This window comes from Staurois parvus, unplaced genomic scaffold (genome assembly GCF_062004578.1).
Source record: "Staurois parvus isolate SC_StPar_1 unplaced genomic scaffold, SC_StPar_1.0 ptg001697l, whole genome shotgun sequence".
Classification (NCBI taxonomy): domain Eukaryota; kingdom Metazoa; phylum Chordata; class Amphibia; order Anura; family Ranidae; genus Staurois; species Staurois parvus.
Window position 1 is genome coordinate 156,196 of NW_028319493.1, and position 23,175 is coordinate 179,370.

Genomic DNA, 23,175 nt, shown 5'->3' on the forward strand with positions numbered 1-23,175 from the left:
TGACATTAACAACAGGTGCACTAGCTGGGCAACAATGAGATGAACCCCAAAACAGGAATGGTTTACAGGTGGAGGCCACTGACATTTTTCCCTCCTCATCTTTTCTGACTGGTTTTCACTCGTTTTGCATTTGGCTCGGGTCAGTGTCACTACTGGTAGCATGAGGCCATACCTGGACCCTACAGAGGTTGCACAGGCAGTCCAACTCCTCCAGGATGGCACATCAATACATACCATTGCCAGAAGGTTTGCTGTGTCTCCCAGCACAGTCTCGAGAATGGAGGAGATTCCAGGAGACAGGCAGTTCCTCTAGGAGAGCTGGACAGGGCCAAAGAAGGTCCTTAACCCATCAGCAGGACCGATATCTGCTCCTTTGTGCAAGGAGGAACAGGATGAGCCCTGCCAGAGCCCTACAAAATGACCTCCAGCAGGCCACTGGTGTGAATGTCTCTGACCAATCAGAAACAGACTTCAATAGGGTGGCCTAAGGGCCCGACGTCCTCTTGTGGGCCCTGTGCTCACTGCATGGCACCATGGAGCTCTATTGGCATTTGCCATTGAACACCAGAATTGGCAGGTCCACCACTGGCGCCCTGTGCTTTTCACAGATGAGAGCAGGTTCCCCCTGAGCACATGTGACAGACGTGAAAGGGTCTGGAGAAGCCATGGAGAACGTTCTGCTGCCTGTAACATGGTTCAGTATGACCGTTGTGGTGGTGGGTCAGTGATGGTCTGGGGGGGGCATATCCATGGAAGAACTCACAGACCTCTACAGGCTAGACAATGGTATTGAAATCCTTGGACCCATTGTCAGTCACTAAGCTGGTGCAGTGGGTCCCGGGTTCCTCCTGGTGCAGTGGGTCCTGGGTTCCTCCTGGTGCAGTGGGTCCTGGGTTCCTCCTAGTGCAGGGGGTCCTGGGTTCCTCCTGGTGCAGTGGGTCCTGGGTTCCTCCTGGTGCAGACAATGCCCGGCCTCCTGTGGGGAGAGTATGCAGGCAGTTCCTGGAGGATGAAGGAATTGATACCATTGAATGGCTCCCACGCTCACCTGACCTAAATCCAATAGAACCCCTCTGGGATGTCATGTTTCTGTCCATCTGACACCACCAGGTTGCACCTCAGACAGTCCAGGAGCTCAGTGATTCCCTGGTCCAGATCTGGGAGGAAATCCCCCAGGACACCATCCATGGTCTCATTAGGCCCCTCCCCCGACGTTGTCAGGCATGCATACAAGCATGTGGGGGCCACACAGACTACTGAGGACCATTCTGAGTTGCTGCAATGACATTTCACCAACATGGGCTAGACTTTTGCATCATTTTTTCATTTTCATTTCCATCAAACGATGGGGCATCCTTACGTTCCTCACCCATCCCCCGTCCATGTCAGCATAGAGATCCAGCAGGAGAATTCAGATCTGATGGGTTTTCAAAGTCTTCCTTTCATTTTTTTGAGCCGAGTGGGAAGAGGAAGAGCGGCCGGGATTTTCTACATATAATCCGTATAAAGTACAATTCCTCCTTTCATTTGCAGACCATACCAAGGCCAGCGTACTGTGGGGACCCCTCATCCTTTTCTTCTGTCCATGGATTTTGTGGACTCCATATGAGCTTGGTGGACATTCCAATCCCATGGCCATCACCTCCAGGCCCAGCTATTTTATGTTGTTACCAATCTTTTACTAAGTACTGTCCACCCGTTGTATACAAATAGATGGATAGAGGGCGCTCTTCTGAGGATGGGAGTCCATTTTAAAACATCTTTTATGTTACATTGCTCATCCATCCCTGAGTAGTGTACCAAGATTGCTGTGTCCAATGAAATCAGCTCTGTCCCAGGTTGTCCCTGTGACCAATCACAGCTTCACACAATGAAAACAAGAGCTGAGCTCCCGGTCACACTGAAAGACCTTTACATTTACATCACAAGTAGCACCAGTACCAGTGTCATCAGGTACCAGTGTCAGCCAGAACCAGTGTCCTGTTCACCTCCAGCCACCACCAGTACCAGTGTCATCAGGTACCAGTGTCAGCCAGAACCAGTGTCCTTATCCCCAGCCACCACCAGTACAGGGTCATCAGGTACCAGTGTCAGCCAGAACCAGTGTCCTGTTCACCCCCAGCCACCACCAGTACAGTGTCATCAGGTACCAGTGTCAGCCAGAACCAGTGTCCTGTTCACCTCCAGCCACCACCAGTACAGGGTCATCAGGTACCAGTGTCAGCCAGAACCAGTGTCCTGTTCACCTCCAGCCACCACCAGTACAGTGTCATCGGGTACCAGTGTCAGCCAGAACCAGTGTCCTGTTCACCTCCAGCCACCACCAGTACAGTGTCATCGGGTACCAGTGTCAGCCAGAACCAGTGTCCTGTTCACCTCCAGCCACCACCAGTACAGTGTCATCGGGTACCAGTGTCAGCCAGAACCAGTGTACTGTTCACCTCCAGCCACCACCAGTACAGGGTCATTGGGTACCAGTGTCAGCCAGAACCAGTGTCCTGTTCACCTCCAGCCACCACCAGTACAGTGTCATCGGGTACCAGTGTCAGCCAGAACCAGTGTCCTGTTCACCTCCAGCCACCACCAGTACAGTGTCATCGGGTACCAGTGTCAGCCAGAACCAGTGTCTTGTTCACCTCCAGCCACCACCAGTACAGGGTCATCGGGTACCAGTGTCAGCCAGAACCAGTGTCCTGTTCACCTCCAGCCACCACCAGTACAGTGTCATCGGGTACCAGTGTCAGCCAGAACCAGTGTCCTGTTCACCTCCAGCCACCACCAGTACAGTGTCATCGGGTACCAGTGTCAGCCAGAACCAGTGTCCTGTTCACCTCCAGCCACCACCAGTACAGTGTCATCGGGTACCAGTGTCAGCCAGAACCAGTGTACTGTTCACCTCCAGCCACCACCAGTACAGGGTCATCGGGTACCAGTGTCAGCCAGAACCAGTGTACTGTTCACCTCCAGCCACCACCAGTACAGGGTCATCGGGTACCAGTGTCAGCCAGAACCAGTGTCCTGTTCATCTCCAGCCACCGGTGGTACCTGGTGGTACTGGGACTGGAGTGGCATTAATCGGGAATACACTTGGTGGCTTACACTGGCCTGGTGGTACTGGGACTGGTGTGACCTTTATCGGGAATATTCTTGGTGGCTTACACTGGCCTGGTGGTACTGGGACTGGTGTGACCTTTATCGGGAATACTCTTGGTGGCTTACACTGGCCTGGTGACATTGGCAGTTATCAGGGACACTATTGCAGGCTTACTCTGGTCTAGTGACACTGTACTGGTGTGGCAAAGATCAGAAACACTGGGGTGCCCTGGTCTGGTGGTCCCGGGACTGGTGTGGTAGTGATCAGGGATGGTTGCTGGCTTAAAATGGTCTAGTGACATTGTACTGGTGGGACAGAGTCAGAGGTCTGGAGATCCTGGGACTGGTGGGACAGAGTCAGAGGTCTGGAGACCCTGGGAACATTGTTGCTGCTTACTCTGGTCTGGTTACATTGTGTCATGTACCTTGGTGGAGGCTGAAGTGATGAGAGGTCTTCCCTTGTGGCTTTGGTCCAAACACACCTGAAGGTGAGAAGAGGAGTGCAAGGCTCAGGGTAGCGCGGGTGTCGGAGACCTGGACGGCAGATGATGATCAGTCAAGATGGTCTACAGAGACGGTAGTGGATTCAGCAGAAGTACATCTCTCCATCAGCTGTGGTAGGCAGCCCATGTTCTGATAGTATGGAAGTGCCGGAAGGGACCCGGAAGGAAGATCTGTAGGTGGGGTAGCCAGGTTTTCATGCTACAAAAAATGGCCGCTGCTCTACTTAATAACTGGCCTTCACAACAAGGAACACATGGAAGGGCAACGCATGTCACATGGAAAGGCAACGCATGTCACATAGAAGGGCGACGCATGTCACATGGAAAGGCGACGCATGTCACATAGAAGGGTGATGCATGTCACATGGAAGGGCAACGCATGTCACATGGAAAGGCAACGCATGTCACATAGAAGGGCGACGCATGTCACATGGAAAGGCGACGCATGTCACATAGAAGGGTGATGCATGTCACATGGAAGGGCAACGCATGTCACATGGAAAGGCAACGCATGTCACATGGAAGGGTGATGCATGTCACATGGAAGGGCAATGCATGTCACATGGAAAGGCAACGCATGTCACATAGAAGGGCGACGCATGTCACATGGAAAGGCGACGCATGTCACATAGAAGGGTGATGCATGTCACATGGAAGGGCAATGCATGTCACATGGAAAGGCAACGCATGTCACATAGAAGGGCGACGCATGTCACATGGAAAAGCAACACATGTCACATAGAAGGGTGACTCATGTTACATGGAAAGGCGACACATGTCACATGGAAGGGGGACGCATGTCACATGGAAAGGCAACGCATGTCACATGGAAGGGCGACGCATGTCACATAGAAGGGCGACGCATGTCACATGGAAAAGCAACACATGTCACATAGAAGGGTGACTCATGTTACATGGAAAGGCGACGCATGTCACATGGAAGGGGAACGCATGTCACATGGAAAGGCAACGCATGTCACATGGAAGGGCGACGCATGTCACATGGAAAGGCAACACATGTCACATGGAAGGGCGACGCATGTCACATGGAAGGGCGATGCATGTCACATGGAAAAGCAACACATGTCACATAGAAGGGTGACTCATGTTACATGGAAAGGCGACGCATGTCACATGGAAGGGGAACGCATGTCACATGGAAAGGCGACGCATGTCACATGGAAGGGGAACGCATGTCACATGGAAAGGCAACGCATGTCACATGGAAGGGCGACACATGTCACATGGAAAGGCAACACATGTCACATGGAAGGGCGACGCATGTCACATGGAAAGGCGACGCATGTCACATGGAAAGGCAATGCATGTCACATGGAAGGGCGACACATGTCAAACAACAAAGAGAAAAGTTCCCGGCTCAGCTTACCAGCCTGCAACACGAACCGAACTGTCCTGTCCGGCACTATGCATGAACACGGGGGTTACGTTACACACATCTGCAAACACATGCGTGAGCTACAGAGCCTCGTCACGGCACCCCGATATTCTGTAGTCCTGTAGCCCCCATAGTAGAGGCACATGTATTTAATGGATAGACCGAGGGCAGGTGGACCTGAGGGAGCCCACCCCCCCTTAGAGGTACAGAAGCGCACCGGACACCCAGCATGAAGCACAATGGCAGCCAAGGTGTCCAGTGCCCCCCCCCACCAACAATTCATCAATACAAACAATGGTCACAGCCCCGGCCTATAACTGGCCTTCACAGCGAGGAGCACATGGAAGGGCGAATTTGTAGTCAGGCACTACAGAACACCAGGGTTCCATGACGTGGCTCTGCAGCTCACGCATGTATTTGGAGATGTGTGCTACCGTAACCCCCGTGTGTAACGCATGCTGCTAGACGGGTTAGTTCAGTTTGTTTGCAGGCTGGCAAGTTAGTGCCGGGAACTTTTCTCTTTTGTTGTTTGACAGGTTTTCATGCAGGCAGGAAGATGAGGACTGGAGCCACGCCGAGGTCATACATATTTATAAAGGGGGCAAAATCTTCCCAAGTAATTATAGAGCTGTTAGTGGAACTTCTATAGTTGGGAAGATACTGGAGAGTTTAATAAAAGACCACAGAGAGGAGTTCTTGCTGGAAACAAATATTGTAACAGACAGCATGGATTCATGAAAGACAGAAGTTGTCACACAAATCTGATTTCTTTTTATGAGGAGGTGAGCAAAACATTAGCCAGAGGGGTGGCAGTGGATGTGGTACACTGGGACAGAGGGGTGGCGGTGGACGTGGTATACTTGGACAGAGAGGTGGTGGTGGACGTGGTATACTTGGACAGAGGGGTGGCGGTGGACGTGGTATACTTGGACAGAGGGGTGGCGGGGGATGTGGTATACTTGGACAGAGGGGTGGTGGTGGACGTGGTATACTTGGACAGAGGGGTGGTGGTAGACGTGGTATACTTGGACAGAGGGGTGGCGGTGGACGTGGTATACTTGGACAGAGGGGTGGTGGTAGACGTGGTATACTTGGACAGAGGGGTGGCTGTGGACGTGGTATACTTGGACAGAGGGGTGGTGGTGGACATGGTATACTTGGACAGAGGGGTGGCGGTGGACGTGGTATACTTGGACAGAGGGGTGGCTGTGGACGTGGTATACTTGGACAGAGGGGTGGAGGTAGACGTGGTATACTTGGACAGAGGGGTGGCTGTGGACGTGGTATACTTGGACAGAGGGGTGGTGGTGGACGTTGTATACTTGGACAGAAGGGAGGTGGTAGACGTGGTATACTTGGACAGAGGGGTGGCTGTGGACGTGGTATACTTGGACAGAGGGGTGGTGGTGGACGTGGTATACTTGGACAGAGGGGTGGCGGTGGACGTGGTATACTTGGACAGAGGGGTGGCAGTGGACGTGGTATACTTGGACAGAGGGGTGGCAGGGGACGTGGTATACTTGGACAGAGGGGTGGCAGTGGACGTGGTATACTTGGACAGAGGGGTGGCAGTGGACGTGGTATACTTGGACAGAGGGGTGGCTGTGGACGTGGTATACTTGGACAGAGGGGTGGTGGTGGACGTGGTATACTTGGACAGAGGGGTGGCGGTGGACGTGGTATACTTGGACAGAGGGGTGGCGGTGGACGTGGTATACTTGGACAGAGGGGTGGCAGTGGACGTGGTATACTTGGACAGAGGGGTGGCGGTGGACGTGGTATACTTGGACAGAGGGGTGGCGGTGGACGTGGTATACTTGGACAGAGGGGTGGCGGTGGACGTGGTATACTTGGACAGAGGGGTGGCGGTGGACGTGGTATACTTGGACAGAGGGGTGGCGGTGGACGTGGTATACTTGGACAGAGGGGTGGCGGTGGACGTGGTATACTTGGACACCGTTCCCCACACATGGCTAATGTGTAAGGTAAAGTCTATGGGATGGAAAAATCTGTAAAATGTAAATGGATAGAAAACTGACTAAAAGATGGTATTCAGAGAGTAGTGGTTAATGACTCATACTCTGCATGGTCTGGGGGTGTCAGTGATGTACCCCAAGGTTCAGTGTTATTAGTGGTGTACCCCAAGGTTCAGTGTTATTAGTGGTGTACCTCAAGGTTCAGTGTTATCAGTGTGGGGTACCCCAAGGTTCAGTGTTATTAGTGGGGTACCCAAAGGTTCAGTGTCATTAGTGGTGTACCCCAAGGCTCAGTGTCATTAGTGGTGTACCCCAAGGCTCAGTTTTATTAGTGGTGTACCCCAAGGGTCAGTGTCATTAGTGGTGTACCCCAAGGCTCAGTGTTATTAGTGGGGTACCCCAAGGTTCAGTGTTGTTAGTGGGGTACCCCAAGGTTCAGTGTGATTAGTGAGGTACCCCAAGGTTCTGTGTCATTAGTGGGGTACCCCAAGGTTCAGTGTCATTAGTGGTGTACCCCAAGGCTCAGTGTTATTAGTAGGGTACCCCAAGGTTCAGTGTCATCAGTGGTGTACCCCAAGGTTCTGTGTCATTAGTGGAGTACCCCAAGGATCAGTGATATTAGTGGTGTACCCCAAGGTTCAGTGTTATTAGTGAGGTACCCCAAGGTTCAGTGTTATTAGTGGGGTACCCCAAGGTTCAGTGATATTAGTGGGGGACCCCCAGGTTCAGTGTTATTAGTGAGGTACCCCAAGGTTCAGTGTTATTAGTGAGGTACCCCAAGGTTCAGTGATATTAGTGGTGTACCCCAGGGTTCAGTGTTATTAGTGGTGTACCCCAAGGTTCAGTGATATTAGTGGGGTACCCCAAGGTTCAGTGATATTAGTGGTGTACCCCAAGGTTCAGTGTTATTAGTGGGGTACCCCAAGGTTCAGTGATATTAGTGGGGGACCCCCAGGTTCAGTGTTATTAGTGAGGTACCCCAAGGTTCAGTGTTATTAGTGAGGTACCCCAAGGTTCAGTGTTATTAGTGAGGTACCCCAAGGTTCAGTGTTATTAGTGGGGTACCCCAAGGTTCAGTGATATTAGTGAGGTACCCCAGGGTTCAGTGTTATTAGTGGTGTACCCCAAGGTTCAGTGTTATTAGTGAGGTACCCCAAGGTTCAGTGATATTAGTGGTGTACCCCAAGGTTCAGTGATATTAGTGGTGTACCCCAAGGTTCAGTGTTATTAGTGAGGTACCCCAAGGTTCAGTGTTCTTAGTGGTGTACCCCAAGGTTCAGTGATATTAGTGGTGTACCCCAAGGTTCAGTGTTATTAGTGAGGTACCCCAAGGTTCAGTGTTATTAGTGGTGTACCCCAAGGTTCAGTGATATTAGTGGTGTACCCCAAGGTTCAGTGATATTAGTGGTGTACCCCAAGGTTCAGTGTTATTAGTGGGGTACCCCAAGGTTCAGTGATATTAGTGGTGTACCCCAAGGTTCAGTGTTATTAGTGGGGGACCCCAAGGTTCAGTGATATTAGTGGTGTACCCCAAGGTTCAGTGTTATTAGTGAGGTACCCCAAGGTTCAGTGTTATTAGTGAGGTACCCCAAGGTTCAGTGATATTAGTGGGGTACCCCAAGGTTCAGTGATATTAGTGGTGTACCCCAAGGTTCAGTGTTATTAGTGAGGTACCCCAAGGTTCAGTGTTATTAGTGAGGTACCCCAAGGTTCAGTGATATTATTGGGGTACCCCAAGGTTCAGTGATATTAGTGGGGGACCCCAAGGTTCAGTGTTGGGACCCGTACTCTGTAATCTATATACACAATATGGTGTTGGGGATCTCAGTTTGCAGATGACACCAAGCTGTGCCGGGAATAACGTCCTTACAGGATGTCTCCAACTTACATCCGACCTCAATGCTCTGTAATTGGGGGACTATGGGGCCAATGAGGGCCAATGGTGATAAATGTAAGGTTCTGCACTTGGGGGGCTAAGAATATGCATCATACTTACTGGGGGGGTACAACTGGGGGGTCAATGGTGGAGAAGGATCTGGGGGGGTCAATGGTGGAGAAGGATCTGGGGGTGCCAATGGTGGAGAAGGATCTGGGGGGTCAATGGTGGAGAAGGATCTGGGGGGGTCAATGGTGGAGAAGGATCTGGGGGGGGGGGGTCAATGGTGGAGAAGGATCTGGGGGGGGTCAATGGTGGAGAAGGATCTGGGGGTTCAGGTAGATCACAAGCTGCGGGTTCTAAAGTGAGCAAAATCCTCTCTTGTATTACGAGAGGTATAGACTCCAGAGAGAGATATCACCCCCCCCCCCCGGTACAAATCATTAGTAAGACCTCATCAGCTATGAGGAAAGATTAGAGGAACTGAATTGATTCTCTCTTGAAAAGAGGAGATTAAGGGGGGATATGATCTCCATGTATAATACATAAGGGGGGATATGATCTCCATGTATAATACATAAGGGGGGGGATATGATCTCCATGTATAATACATAAGGGGGGATATGATCTCCATGTATAATACATAAGGGGGATATGATCTCCATGTATAATACATAAGGGGGGGATATGATCTCCATGTATAATACATAAGGGGGGATATGATCTCCATGTATAATACATAAGGGGGGATATGATCTCCATGTATAATACATAAGGGGGGGGATATGATCTCCATGTATAATACATAAGGGGGATATGATCTCCATGTATAATACATAAGGGGGGATATGATCTCCATGTATAATACATAAGGGGGGGGATATGATCTCCATGTATAATACATAAGGGGGGGATATGATCTCCATGTATAATACATAAGGAGGGATATGATCTCCATGTATAATACATAAGGGGGGATATGATCACCATGTATAATACATAAGGGGGGATATGATCTCCATGTATAATACATAAGGGGGGATATGATCTCCATGTATAATACATAAGGGGGGATATGATCTCCATGTATAATACATAAGGGGGGATATGATCTCCATGTATAATACATAAGGGGGATATGATCTCCGTGTATAATGCATAAGGGGGGATATGATCATCATGTATAATACATAAGGGGGGATATGATCTCCATGTATAATACATAAGGGGGGATATGATCTCCATGTATAATACATAAGGGGGGATATGATCTCCATGTATAATACATAAGGGGGGATATGATCTCCATGTATAATACATAAGGGGGGATATGATCTCCATGTATAATACATAAGGGGGATATGATCTCCATGTATAATACATAAGGGGGGATATGATCTCCATGTATAATACATAAGGGGGGATATGATCTCCATGTATAATACATAAGGGGGGATATGATCTCCATGTATAATACATAAGGGGGGGATATGATCTCCATGTATAATACATAAGGGGGGGATATGATCTCCATGTATAATACATAAGGGGGGATATGATCTCCATGTATAATACATAAGGGGGGATATGATCTCCATGTATAATACATAAGGGGGGATATGATCTCCATGTATAATACATAAGGGGGGGGATATGATCTCCATGTATAATACATAAGGGGGATATGATCTCCATGTATAATACATAAGGGGGGATATGATCTCCATGTATAATACATAAGGGGGGATATGATCTCCATGTATAATACATAAGGGGGGATATGATCTCCATGTATAATACATAAGGGGGGGATATGATCTCCATGTATAATACATAAGGGGGGGATATGATCTCCATGTATAATACATAAGGGGGGATATGATCTCCATGTATAATACATAAGGGGGATATGATCTCCATGTATAATACATAAGGGGGATATGATCTCCATGTATAATACATAAGGGGGGGGGGTATGATCTCCATGTATAATACATAAGGGGGGATATGATCTCCATGTATAATACATAAGGGGGGATATGATCTCCATGTATAATACATAAGGGGGGATATGATCTCCATGTATAATACATAAGGGGGGGATATGATCTCCATGTATAATACATAAGGGGGATATGATCTCCATGTATAATACATAAGGGGGGATATGATCTCCATGTATAATACATAAGGGGGGGGGTATGATCTCCATGTATAATACATAAGGGGGGATATGATCTCCATGTATAATACATAAGGGGGGATATGATCTCCATGTATAATACATAAGGGGGGATATGATCTCCATGTATAATACATAAGGGGGGGATATGACCTCCATGTATAATACATAAGGGGGATATGATCACCATGTATAATACATAAGGGGGGATATGACCTCCATGTATAATACATAAGGGGGGATATGATCTCCATGTATAATACATAAGGGGGGATATGATCTCCATGTATAATACATAAGGGGGATATGATCTCCATGTATAATACATAAGGGGGGATATGATCTCCATGTATAATACATAAGGGGGATATGATCTCCATGTATAATACATAAGGGGGATATGATCTCCATGTATAATACATAAGGGGGGGATATGATCTCCATGTATAATACATAAGGGGGGATATGATCTCCATATATAATACATAAGGGGGGATATGATCTCCATATATAATACATAAGGGGGGATATGATCTCCATGTATAATACATAAGGGGGGATATGATCTCCATATATAATACATAAGGGGGGATATGATCTCCATGTATAATACATAAGGGGGGATATGATCTCCATGTATAATACATAAGGGGGATATGATCTCCATGTATAATACATAAGGGGGATATGATCTCCATGTATAATACATAAGGGGGGGATATGATCTCCATGTATAATACATAAGGGGGGGATATGATCTCCATGTATAATACATAAGGGGATATGATCTCCATGTATAATACATAAGGGGGGATATGATCTCCATATATAATACATAAGGGGGGATATGATCGCCATGTATAATACATAAGGGGGGATATGATCTCCATGTATAATACATAAGGGGGGATATGATCTCCATGTATAATACATAAGGGGGATATGATCTCCAAGTATAATACATAAGGGGGGATATGATCTCCATGTATAATACATAAGGGGGTGATATGATCTCCATGTATAATACATAAGGGGGGGATATGATCTCCATGTATAATACATAAGGGGGGATATGATCTCCATGTATAATACATAAGGGGGATATGATTTCCATGTATAATACATAAGGGGGATATGATCACCATGTATAATACATAAGGGGGGATATGATCTCCATGTATAATACATAAGGGGGGATATGATCTCCATGTATAATACATAAGGGGGGATATGATCTCCATGTATAATACATAAGGGGGGGATATGATCACCATGTATAATACATAAGGGGGGGATATGATCTCCATGTATAATACATAAGGGGGGATATGATCTCCATGTATAATACATAAGGGGGATATGATCTCCATGTATAATACATAAGGGGGGGATATGATCTCCATGTATAATACATAAGGGGGGACATGATCTCCATGTATAATACATAAGGGGGGGATATGATCTCCATGTATAATACATAAGAGGGGATATGACCTCCATGTATAATACATAAGGGGGATATGATCTCCATGTATAATACATAAGGGGGATATGATCTCCATGTATAATACATAAGGGGGGGATATGATCTCCATGTATAATACATAAGGGGGGGATATGATCTCCATGTATAATACATGAGGGGGGATATGATCTCCATGTATAATACATAAGGGGGGGATATGATCTCCATGTATAATACATGAGGGGGGATATGATCTCCATGTATAATACATAAGGGGGATATGATCTCCATGTATAATACATAAGGGGGATATGATCTCCATGTATAATACATAAGGGGGGGATATGATCTCCATGTATAATACATAAGGGGGGGATATGATCTCCATGTATAATATATAAGGGGGGATATGATCTCCATGTATAATACATAAGGGGGATATGATCTCCATGTATAATACATAAGGGGGGATATGATCTCCATGTATAATACATAAGGGGGGGGATATGATCTCCATGTATAATACATAAGGGGGATATGATCTCCATGTATAATACATAAGGGGGATATGATCTCCATGTATAATACATAAGAGGGGATATGATCTCCATGTATAATACATAAGGGGGGATATGATCACCATATATAATACATAAGGGGGGATATGATCTCCATATATAATACATAAGGGGGGATATGATCTCCATGTATATTACATAAGAGGGTATATGATCTCCATGTATAATACATAAGGGGGACATGATCTCCATGTATAATACATAAGGGGGGATATGATCTCCATGTATAATACATAAGGAGGGATATGATCTCCATGTATATTACATAAGGGGGGGATATGATCTCCATGTATAATACATAAGGGGGGATATGATCACCATGTATAATACATAAGGGGGGATATGATCTCCATGTATAATACATAAGGGGGGACATGATCTCCATGTATAATACATAAGGGGGGATATGATCTCCATGTATAATACATAAGGGGGGATATGATCTCCATGTATAATACATAAGGGGGGATATGATCTCCATGTATAATATATAAGGGGGATATGATCACCATGTATAATACATAAGGGGGGATATGATCTCCATGTATAATACATAAGGGGGGATATGATCTCCATGTATAATACATAAGGGGGGGATATGATCTCCATGTATAATACATAAGGGGGGATATGATCTCCATGTATAATACATAAGGGGGGGATATGATCTCCATGTATAATACATAAGGGGGGACATGATCTCCATGTATAATACATAAGGGGGGATATGATCTCCATGTATAATACATAAGGGGGGGATATGATCTCCATGTATAATACATAAGGGGGGATATGATCTCCATGTATAATACATAAGGGGGGGATATGATCTCCATGTATAATACATAAGGGGGGACATGATCTCCATGTATAATACATAAGGGGGGATATGATCTCCATGTATAATACATAAGGGGGGGATATGATCTCCATGTATAATACATAAGGGGGGATATGATCTCCATGTATAATACATAAGGGGGGATATGATCTCCATGTATAATACATAAGGGGGGGATATGATCTCCATGTATAATACATAAGGGGGATATGATCTCCATGTATAATACATAAGGGGGGGGGGATATGATCTCCATGTATAATACATAAGGGGGGGATATGATCTCCATGTATAATACATAAGGGGGGATATGATCTCCATGTATAATACATAAGGGGGGATATGATCTCCATGTATAATACATAAGGGGGGGATATGATCTCCATGTATAATACATAAGGGGGATATGATCTCCATGTATAATACATAAGGGGGGGGGGGGATATGATCTCCATGTATAATACATAAAGGGGGGATATGATCTCCATGTATAATACATAAGGGGGATATGATCTCCATGTATAATACATAAGGGGGGGATATGATCACCATGTATAATACATAAGGGGGGATATGATCTCCATGTATAATACATAAGGGGGGATATGATCTCCATGTATAATACATAAGGGGGGATATGATCTCCATGTATGTGGTGGCAATCAGGGACACTGTTACTGGCTTACATTGGACTGGTGACACTGGGACTGGTGTGGGGGTGGTGAGGGGTGAGAACACCAGTCAGGTATTTAAAGTTATCTGTGTGTCTTGGGGGAATCCCCCCGTCTCTTTCTCTTTTGCCACAAAGACAGTAAGTGATGGGAAATCCCTCCATAGAACAGGAATAGCTGGGGATTCTTCCAGTGGGGACACCTGTTCTATTGACACCCGAATACACTCAGTACAATGTTGCCCATTTTCTGAGAAGCGATCCATGGCTGGTCCTGTTCAGAGGGTGACTAAATCTGGCCATACATGGATCAAAATTTGTCCAGCTCAGGAGGAACTGCAAGAATTTTCATCCATGTATGGCTGTTCCTGTTCTATAGATCCATTTCTCCTGAATGGGACTACTTGAAGATTTCAGTTTGATCAGCGCTGTGTATCCTGACAGCGGGGAGGCAGGGGACTCTCCTCTCCAATGACATAGCGGGGAGGATTCCCTCTTCCACACCAGCTGGCTGAACCATGTGTGGACAGCCTAAGCAAGTGATCCTGCTGCTTTCTTTATGCTACGTGGTTTCCAATGGGACTAATACACTGGAACCATCAACCTCGTGTTTGGCTCGCGGTTGTGGCACGGCTCCAATGGGACTAATACACTGGAACCATCAACCTCGTGTTTGGCTCGCGGTTGTGGCACAACTCCAATGGGACCAATACACTGGAACCATCAACCTCGTGTTTGGCTCGCGGTTGTGGCACGGCTCCAATGGGACTAATACACTGGAACCATCAACCTCGTGTTTGGCTCGCGGTTGTGGCACGACTCCAATGGGACTAATACACTGGAACCATCAACCTTGTGTTTGGCTCGCGGTTGTGGCACAACTCCAATGGGACCAATACACTGGAACCATCAACCTCGTGTTTGGCTCGCGGTTGTGGCACAACTCCAATGGGACCAATACACTGGAACCATCAACCTCGTGTTTGGCTCGCGGTTGTGGCACGGCTCCAATGGGACTAATACACTGGAACCATCAACCTTGTGTTTGGCTCGCGGTTGTGGCACAACTCCAATGGGACTAATACACTGGAACCATCAACCTCGTGTTTGGCTCGCTGTTGTGGCACAACTCCAATGGGACTAATACACTGGAACCATCAACCTCGTGTTTGGCTCGCTGTTGTGGCACGGCTCCAATGGTACTAATACACTGGAACCATCAACCTTGTGTTTGGCTCGCGGTTGTGGCACAACTCCAATGGGACCAATACACTGGAACCATCAACCTCGTGTTTGGCTCGCGGTTGTGGCACGACTCCAATGGGACCAATACACTGGAACCATCAACCTCGTGTTTGGCTCGCGGTTGTGGCACAACTCCAATGGGACCAATACACTGGAACCATCAACCTCGTGTTTGGCTCGCGGTTGTGGCACGGCTCCAATGGGACCAATACACTGGAACCATCAACCTCGTGTTTGGCTCGCGGTTGTGGCACGGCTCCAATGGGACCAATACACTGGAACCATCAACCTCGTGTTTGGCTCGCGGTTGTGGCACGGCTCCAATGGTACTAATACACTGGAACCATCAACCTCGTGTTTGGCTCGCGGTTGTGGCACGGCTCCAATGGTACTAATACACTGGAACCATCAACCTCGTGTTTGGCTCGCGGTTGTGGCACAACTCCAATGGGACCAATACACTGGAACCATCAACCTCGTGTTTGGCTCGCGGTTGTGGCACAACTCCAATGGGACCAATACACTGGAACCATCAACCTTGTGTTTGGCTCGCGGTTGTGGCACGGCTCCAATGGGACCAATACACTGGAACCATCAACCTCGTGTTTGGCTCGCGGTTGTGGCACGGCTCCAATGGGACTAATACACTGGAACCATCAACCTCATGTTTGGCTCGCAGTTGTGGCACGGCTCCAATGGGACCAATACACTGGAACCATCAACCTCGTGTTTGGCTCGCGGTTGTAGCACGACTCCAATGGGACTAATACACTGGAACCATCAACCTCATGTTTGGCTCGCAGTTGTGGCACGGCTCCAATGGGACTAATACACTGGAACCATCAACCTCATGTTTGGCTCGCGGTTGTAGCACGACTCCAATGGGACTAATACACTGGAACCATCAACCTCATATTTGGCTCGCGGTTGTGGCACGGCTCCAATGGGACTAATACACTGGAACCATCAACCACGTGTTTGGCTCACGGTTGTGGCACGGCTCCATTACCTTGGATGGCAGAGTTGGACCAGCAGGGCCTCTTGTAAACTCAACGTGCCACAACGTAACGCATCACAGCATGTGACCAGCCCCTCCAACCGTACAGGAAGCTTTAGGTGGACCATCGAAGGAGGTAAAACCCCTCACTTTGTAGAGATTTCTGTCCTCTTCCTGTAGTGTCTCTGGAACAGGAAGGGAAGGGAAATCTCCTCAATGGGACAAGAAAAGAATTCCTAAAAAGCAGTTTTTTCTCTTCCCTACTCCATCCAAAATCAAAGAAAAGTTTGGCTTTACATAGACTTTACCTCCAGCCACATTCTTCTCCAGGGAATGTTATATTCTCTGTCCAAAAGGCATCAAATAAATTCTGAGATTTCCCACATATTACAGACATTACGGGACGAATCGTGACTTCTACACAAACGCTGAGATGTTCCTAAAGTGAATGTATTATAATTCGATCTCCATCATCGCTCATACTAAAGAATAGTACAGATGTATCCATCGTCTTCTGTGTCTTCTATATCACATGTGACCTCTGTAGGACCATCCTGACCACAGGAAGCCTTGTGTGTCCCCATAAAATGATGGAGGTGTTCCATCGGTGTCACAAAGTTCTTGTGGAATGTGATGAGGAAACAACAACCTCTGATGACGGGGAAGGTTCTGGAAGTTTATTGAGAAGAGAAGAGTTACAAAGTAAAAGTCAAGATTAGAAAGTAGAGAGATGAAGGTGTGCGGAGATCCTTAGACATGGCAGGTGGACCAAGGATCTGACCTCTTCATCCAACCCGAGGCTTTTCCCCTCCAATCCTGGACAGTTGTCATGGAGGAGCGTCCCAAACATCCACATTTTACAGATGAAATCATTCAGTGAAGAATTTGTACAAGCAGCTCATCATTCATCACAAGAGACATTCATTTGTGTTCTCTCTGAACACCTGATCAGCTTGTCCCACCTCCAGACTCCCAAATCCCTCATTGTAGAAGAAGGAGACCAACTGTCTCTATGTTCCACAACAAGACCTTCCAAGGATCCGGAGATCAGCAATTTGTTCTAATAACATCTTTCTGTAAAGTCATTCTAGACAGAGAAGCTGTTATTATAGACAGAACCCAAGATTAGCATATAAGCACTTAGTCCTGTCATTCCATCATTAGTAATCACATCAGAATGATTTCTCTTTATCAGATGAATGGGGCCATAGAGGAAATGGAAACATTGCTCGGCTCCATGTGGATCATAGAGGGGCCGGGACTGGAGGGGTTAATGATGATTGTAGTCATCCTCCAATCTGTCCCATCATTGTATCTATATCCAATCATTGATCAATATTTCCATACAGGGGCGGACTGACAACTCATGGGGCTCCTGGGCAATAGGGGATTATGGGACCCCTGTGTCCTTGCCTAAACTCAAAAAAGCCTATGAAAAAGGTACCAGGGCATCTCATGGGGCCCCCTACTGACCCCGGGCCCTTGGGCAGTGCCTGAGTTTCCAAATGGTCAGTCCGCCCCTGTTCGCATATACAGAGCCGAGGATCTCCACTTCCTGAGACTGTATACCCCCCCATCACCTGTACACAGTACCCCACCCCCAACATGGCCGGAATCATCGCTTATCAATCCCCGCCCCCTCTATGCCATAACCAATAAGAACAAGACTAGCACTGGCTGTATTCATAGTGACACTCATCACAGCCAATCACAGTGAGGGGGAGGGGCAATCACAGACCCATGGATTGGTCATGTAAAGGAACCCATGAGGACAGAAATGTAGGAATTCTCATTGTGGACAGTAAAGTGTGTCTAGACAGAACCTACAGTCAGGTCCATAAATATTGGGACATGGACACAGTTCTAACATTTTTGGCTCTATACATCACCACAATGGATTTGAAATGAAAGGAACAAGATGGGCTTTAACTGCAGACTGTCAGCTTTAATTTGAGGGTATTTACATCCAAATCAGGTGAACGGTGTAGGAATTACAACAGTTTGCATATGTGCCTCCCACTTGTTAAGGGACCAAAAGTAATGGGACAATTGGCTTCTCAGCTGTTCCATGGCCAGGTGTGTGTTATTCCCTCATTATCCCAATTACAATGAGCAGATAAAAGGTCCAGAGTTCATTTCAAGTGTGCTGTTTGCATTTGGAATCTGTTGCTGTCAACTCTCAAGATGAGATCCAAAGAGCTGTCACTATCAGTGAAGCCATCATTAGGATGAAAAAACAAAACAAACCCATCAGAGAGATAGCAAAAACATGAGGCGTGGCCAAAACAACTGTTTGGAACATTCTTAAAAAGAAGGAACGCACCGGTGAGCTCAGCAACACCAAAAGACCTGGAAGACCACGGAAAACAACTGTGGTGGATGAGCGAAGAATTCTTTCCCTGGTGAAGAAAACACCCTTCACAACAGTTGGCCAGATCAGGAACACCCTCCAGGAGGTAGGTGTATGTGTGTCAAAGTCACCAATCAAGAGAAGACTTCACCAGAGTGAATACAGAGGGTTCACCACAAGATGGAAACCATTGGTGAGCCTCAAACACAGGAAGGCCAGATTAGAGTTTGCCAAACGACATGTAAAAAAGCCTTCACAGTTCTGGAACAACATCCTATGGACAGATGAGACCGACATCAACTTGTACCAGAGTGATGGGAAGAGAAGAGGATGGAGAAGGAACTGCTCATGGTCCTCAGCATACCACCTCATCAGTGATCATGGTGGTGGTAGTGTCATGGCGTGGGCATGTATGGCTGCCAATGGAACTGCTTCTCTTGTATTTATTGATGATGTGACGGCTGACAGAAGCAGCCGGATGAATTGTGAAGTGTTTCGGGAATATTATCGGCTCATATTCAGCCAAATGCTTCACAACTCATTGGACGCTTCACAGTGCAGATGGACAATGACCCAAAGCAGACTGCAAAAGACACCAAAGAAGTGGAATGTTCTGCAATGGCCAATCACCTGACCTGAATCCGATGGAGCATTTCACTTGCTGAAGACAAAACTGAAGGGAAAATGCCCCAAGAACAAGCAGGAACTGAAGACAGTTGCAGTAAAGGCCTGGCAGAGCCTCACCAGGGATGACACCCAGCGTCTGCGGATGTCTATGCGTTCCACACTTCAGGCTGTCATTGACTGCAAAGGATTTGCAACCAAGTATTAAAAAGTGAAAGTTTAATTTATGATTATTATTCTGTCCCATTACTTTTGGTCCCTTAACAAGTGGGAGGCACATATGCAAACTGATGTAATTCCTACACCGTTCACCTGATTTGGATGTAAATACCCTCAAATTAAAGCTGACAGTCTGCAGTTAAAGCACATCTTGTTCATTTCATTTCAATTCCATTGTGGTGTATAGAGCCAAAAATGTTAGAATTGTGTCCATGTCCCAATATTTATGGACCTGACTGTATTGTTCTAGTATTGGGTGAAGGGGGAACAAGCATGCAGCCAGTGAAGCCTGAAGAATCTGCCCACCTGCATGCTTCTTCATGGTGGGTGACACACTAGGGAGTAAAGTGAGGTTTCGGATGAAGATGATGGTCCTGGAATTCTATAAATGAATCAGTAATCTCGTTTCTTGTCCTCTGCTTCCTATTGGCTAAGTATTGCACCAATCAGATTCTCCGCCCTGTGATGTCACTAGTCACTGGGCAGATTTCTCACTTCGAAGTCCCCCCAGATATTGTTAGCTGACCTTCCTCATCTATATATACCCCGGCATGGAGGGGCTCGGTGAAGGTGGTGGTGAAGGTGTGGAGGTGTCGGATCGGGTCACACAGATCATAGAAGGAGATCCGCCCGGCCTCATAATCCAGATCTATCCTGACTCTGGTACTGGCGCCATCACTGGAAAATGGGATCTCATGACTGTCATGTATGACCCAATACTGGTCATCCCACCCCCACCCCTTCAAACACCAGGACTTCTTATTATATCCAAACCTTGACTGACCTCCTCTCCGGTCTATACTGGGGTAACACACCCCGACTATCCAGCACCCTGACCCCCCGACATCCACTTCCCAGTAATGTCTCCCCGAGGAGAACCCCTGAGTGCTCATCACCTGAGGCTCATCCAGAAATCTCTTTGGGTTCTCTTCTGACCAGGATACAGTTTTCCCGTCACCTGATATGTGTAGATGATGACCAGCTGTCCTCACATCCAGTGATACGTCTGTAACCCCCGACACCCCCCATGTTTGCTGTACAGCCCCAATATTTGGTCCTCCAGCCTCATGGTGTGAGTGTTGTATGGTGGGGGAGGGTTGCAGACGTGGCCGAAACAGCCTAGAAATTATGTTACCCTTGCCCTTTGTAGTAGACTGTGGAGAGACATGTGTGCCTGTAGATTTCTGTACATTGACCCCAGACATGATATCAGATAGACCCGTGTGTAATGTGTGTGAGATCCCCACCACATCCCCTCCATCATGGAGGAGGTTCTCATGTCTCTCTCTGTCCTCATCATCTCCATCCTCAGTATCCCACAAGTCACCTGTGTCTGATTCCTGTAGGACAGTCAGTGGATCCGTCATGTTACACAGCTCCTCAATGTCCCTCATCTTCCTGGACAGCTCCTCCTTCTTTATTTCCAGATCCCGAATATAATCCAACATGGGACAGGAGACCCGTTCTGCCCACCCAGAGATGTCCCTCAGGACTCTCTTCTCCAGGTCTTCCAGACGTCTCCTGAGGTCTCTGAACAGGGCAGTGACTCTCTTGGTTTCATCATCTGCTTTTCCTTGTACTTTCCTCCTGCGTTCCTGCAGACTCTTGACTCTTTTCTCCGTCTCCTCTCTCTCTGTCATCAGTTTCTGCAGAACATTCCTCAGTTTCTTCTTCTTCTTCTCAGAGGCCTCCTCCAGAGTCTCCACCTGGTGTCCCCGATGTTCTCCATCCACCCTGCAGGACATACAGATACAGGAGGAGTCCTCAGTGCAGTAATACTCCAGGATCTTCTTATGGACGGAGCATTTCCTGTCCTCAAGGGAAGTGGTGGGGTCACATAGGACGTGTTCTGGTGACTTGCTGTGGACTATCAGGTGGTTGTCACACAGAGAAGCTTCACACATCAGACAGGATTTCACAGCCGGTACAGGAGTGTGAATACAGTAAGTACAGAAGACCCGAATGTCCTCCTGATCTGGATGGGTAGATGGGAAGTTCTCCACTATGTTACGTAGTTTCAGATTCCTCTGAAGGACGGGACGTCTCTTGGACCATTGCTTACATTTAGGACAGGAATATCCTCCAGACCCCTCCTGTGTATCCAACACACGGCCAATACAGTCCCGGCAGAAGTTGTGTCCACATTTCAGGGTTACGGGATCCGCATAAAAGTCCAGACAGACGGAACATTCCAGATCCTTCCTCAGATCAGCAGATGCCATCGCTGAGAGCAGAAGATAGAAATGAGATTAAAGTCTCTGACACTCCGTAACCAGTGTGACCTGTTCTGTACACTCCTACATGGGGTGAGGTGACAGTTCTGTACACTCCTACATGGGGCGAGGTGACAGTTCTGTACACTCCTACATGGGGTGAGGTGACCGTTCTGTACACTCCTACATGGGGCGAGGTGACACTTTTGTACACTCCTACATGGGGCGAGGTGACAGTTCTCTACCTCCTGACAATACCCTCCCTCTCTGGGGAAAAATTAAGGTCATCTAATAATCTGTGGAAATCTTGTGTTAAGAATTTCCTTCACATTTCACGGAAAAGGAACATGCAGGCTCTGGTCAGACACCACCTATGGTGGAGGAAGCAGACTGCACCTTCCTACATTCCCCTCTCTTTAACAGATGCTGTCCTTGGCATCCCAACATGGAACACCAATAACAATAGTGATGAAAGCACAAAGTATGGTTAAGGAAGAACAATAAACAATTTCAAACAACATAATCAGAATATCTTGCAGAGAGCTGCCAGAGGTTAGACCATTAAAGGCACAGGCTCCCTTGATTCTCTGCAGGATCATTTGACAAAGACTCATCTTCAGGTCATGCCTCGGGGGCCTCAGGTGGTAAGGGACCAGACATGTTCTCTGCTTTCTCCTCACCTGTGCCCAAGGTCAAATCCTCGCACAAATCAGCACAGTTTGTGGTACTAGATGGGCATCTCAGGCTCTTAACACCAGAACTGTCAGTCTCTGAATTAGGAGAGGCTGGAGACTCGAGCATGAGGCATGGCTGGAACCAGTCAGTGGGAGCTTCATGCACCTGGGGAAGATCGGAAGCGTCAATTGCTTTCTGGTCTTCAGCAGGCTTCCTGGATAAGTCACTACCCAACACAGAAGGTCTCAACATATTTTGGTGTAGTCGCTTCT

At 47.3% G+C, this 23,175-nt stretch overlaps 1 protein-coding gene across 1 annotated transcript; it reads right to left on the reverse strand.

Annotated features, from left to right (window-relative positions):
• Window positions 1-20,229: 20,229 nt before the first annotated feature.
• Window positions 20,230-22,269, reverse strand: LOC149434716 (E3 ubiquitin/ISG15 ligase TRIM25-like). The gene has a single exon (XM_089663471.1). It carries the CDS (start codon window positions 22,235-22,237, stop codon window positions 20,507-20,509), a length of 1,731 nt encoding a protein of 576 aa, XP_089519597.1. The 5' UTR covers window positions 22,238-22,269; the 3' UTR covers window positions 20,230-20,506.
• Window positions 22,270-23,175: the final 906 nt, after the last annotated feature.

What these genes read in the sequence shown, in the direction of transcription:
- LOC149434716 (XM_089663471.1), bottom strand. Translation starts at nt 22,237, where the DNA reads ATGGCATCTGCTGATCTGAGGAAGGATCTGGAATGTTCCGTCTGTCTG.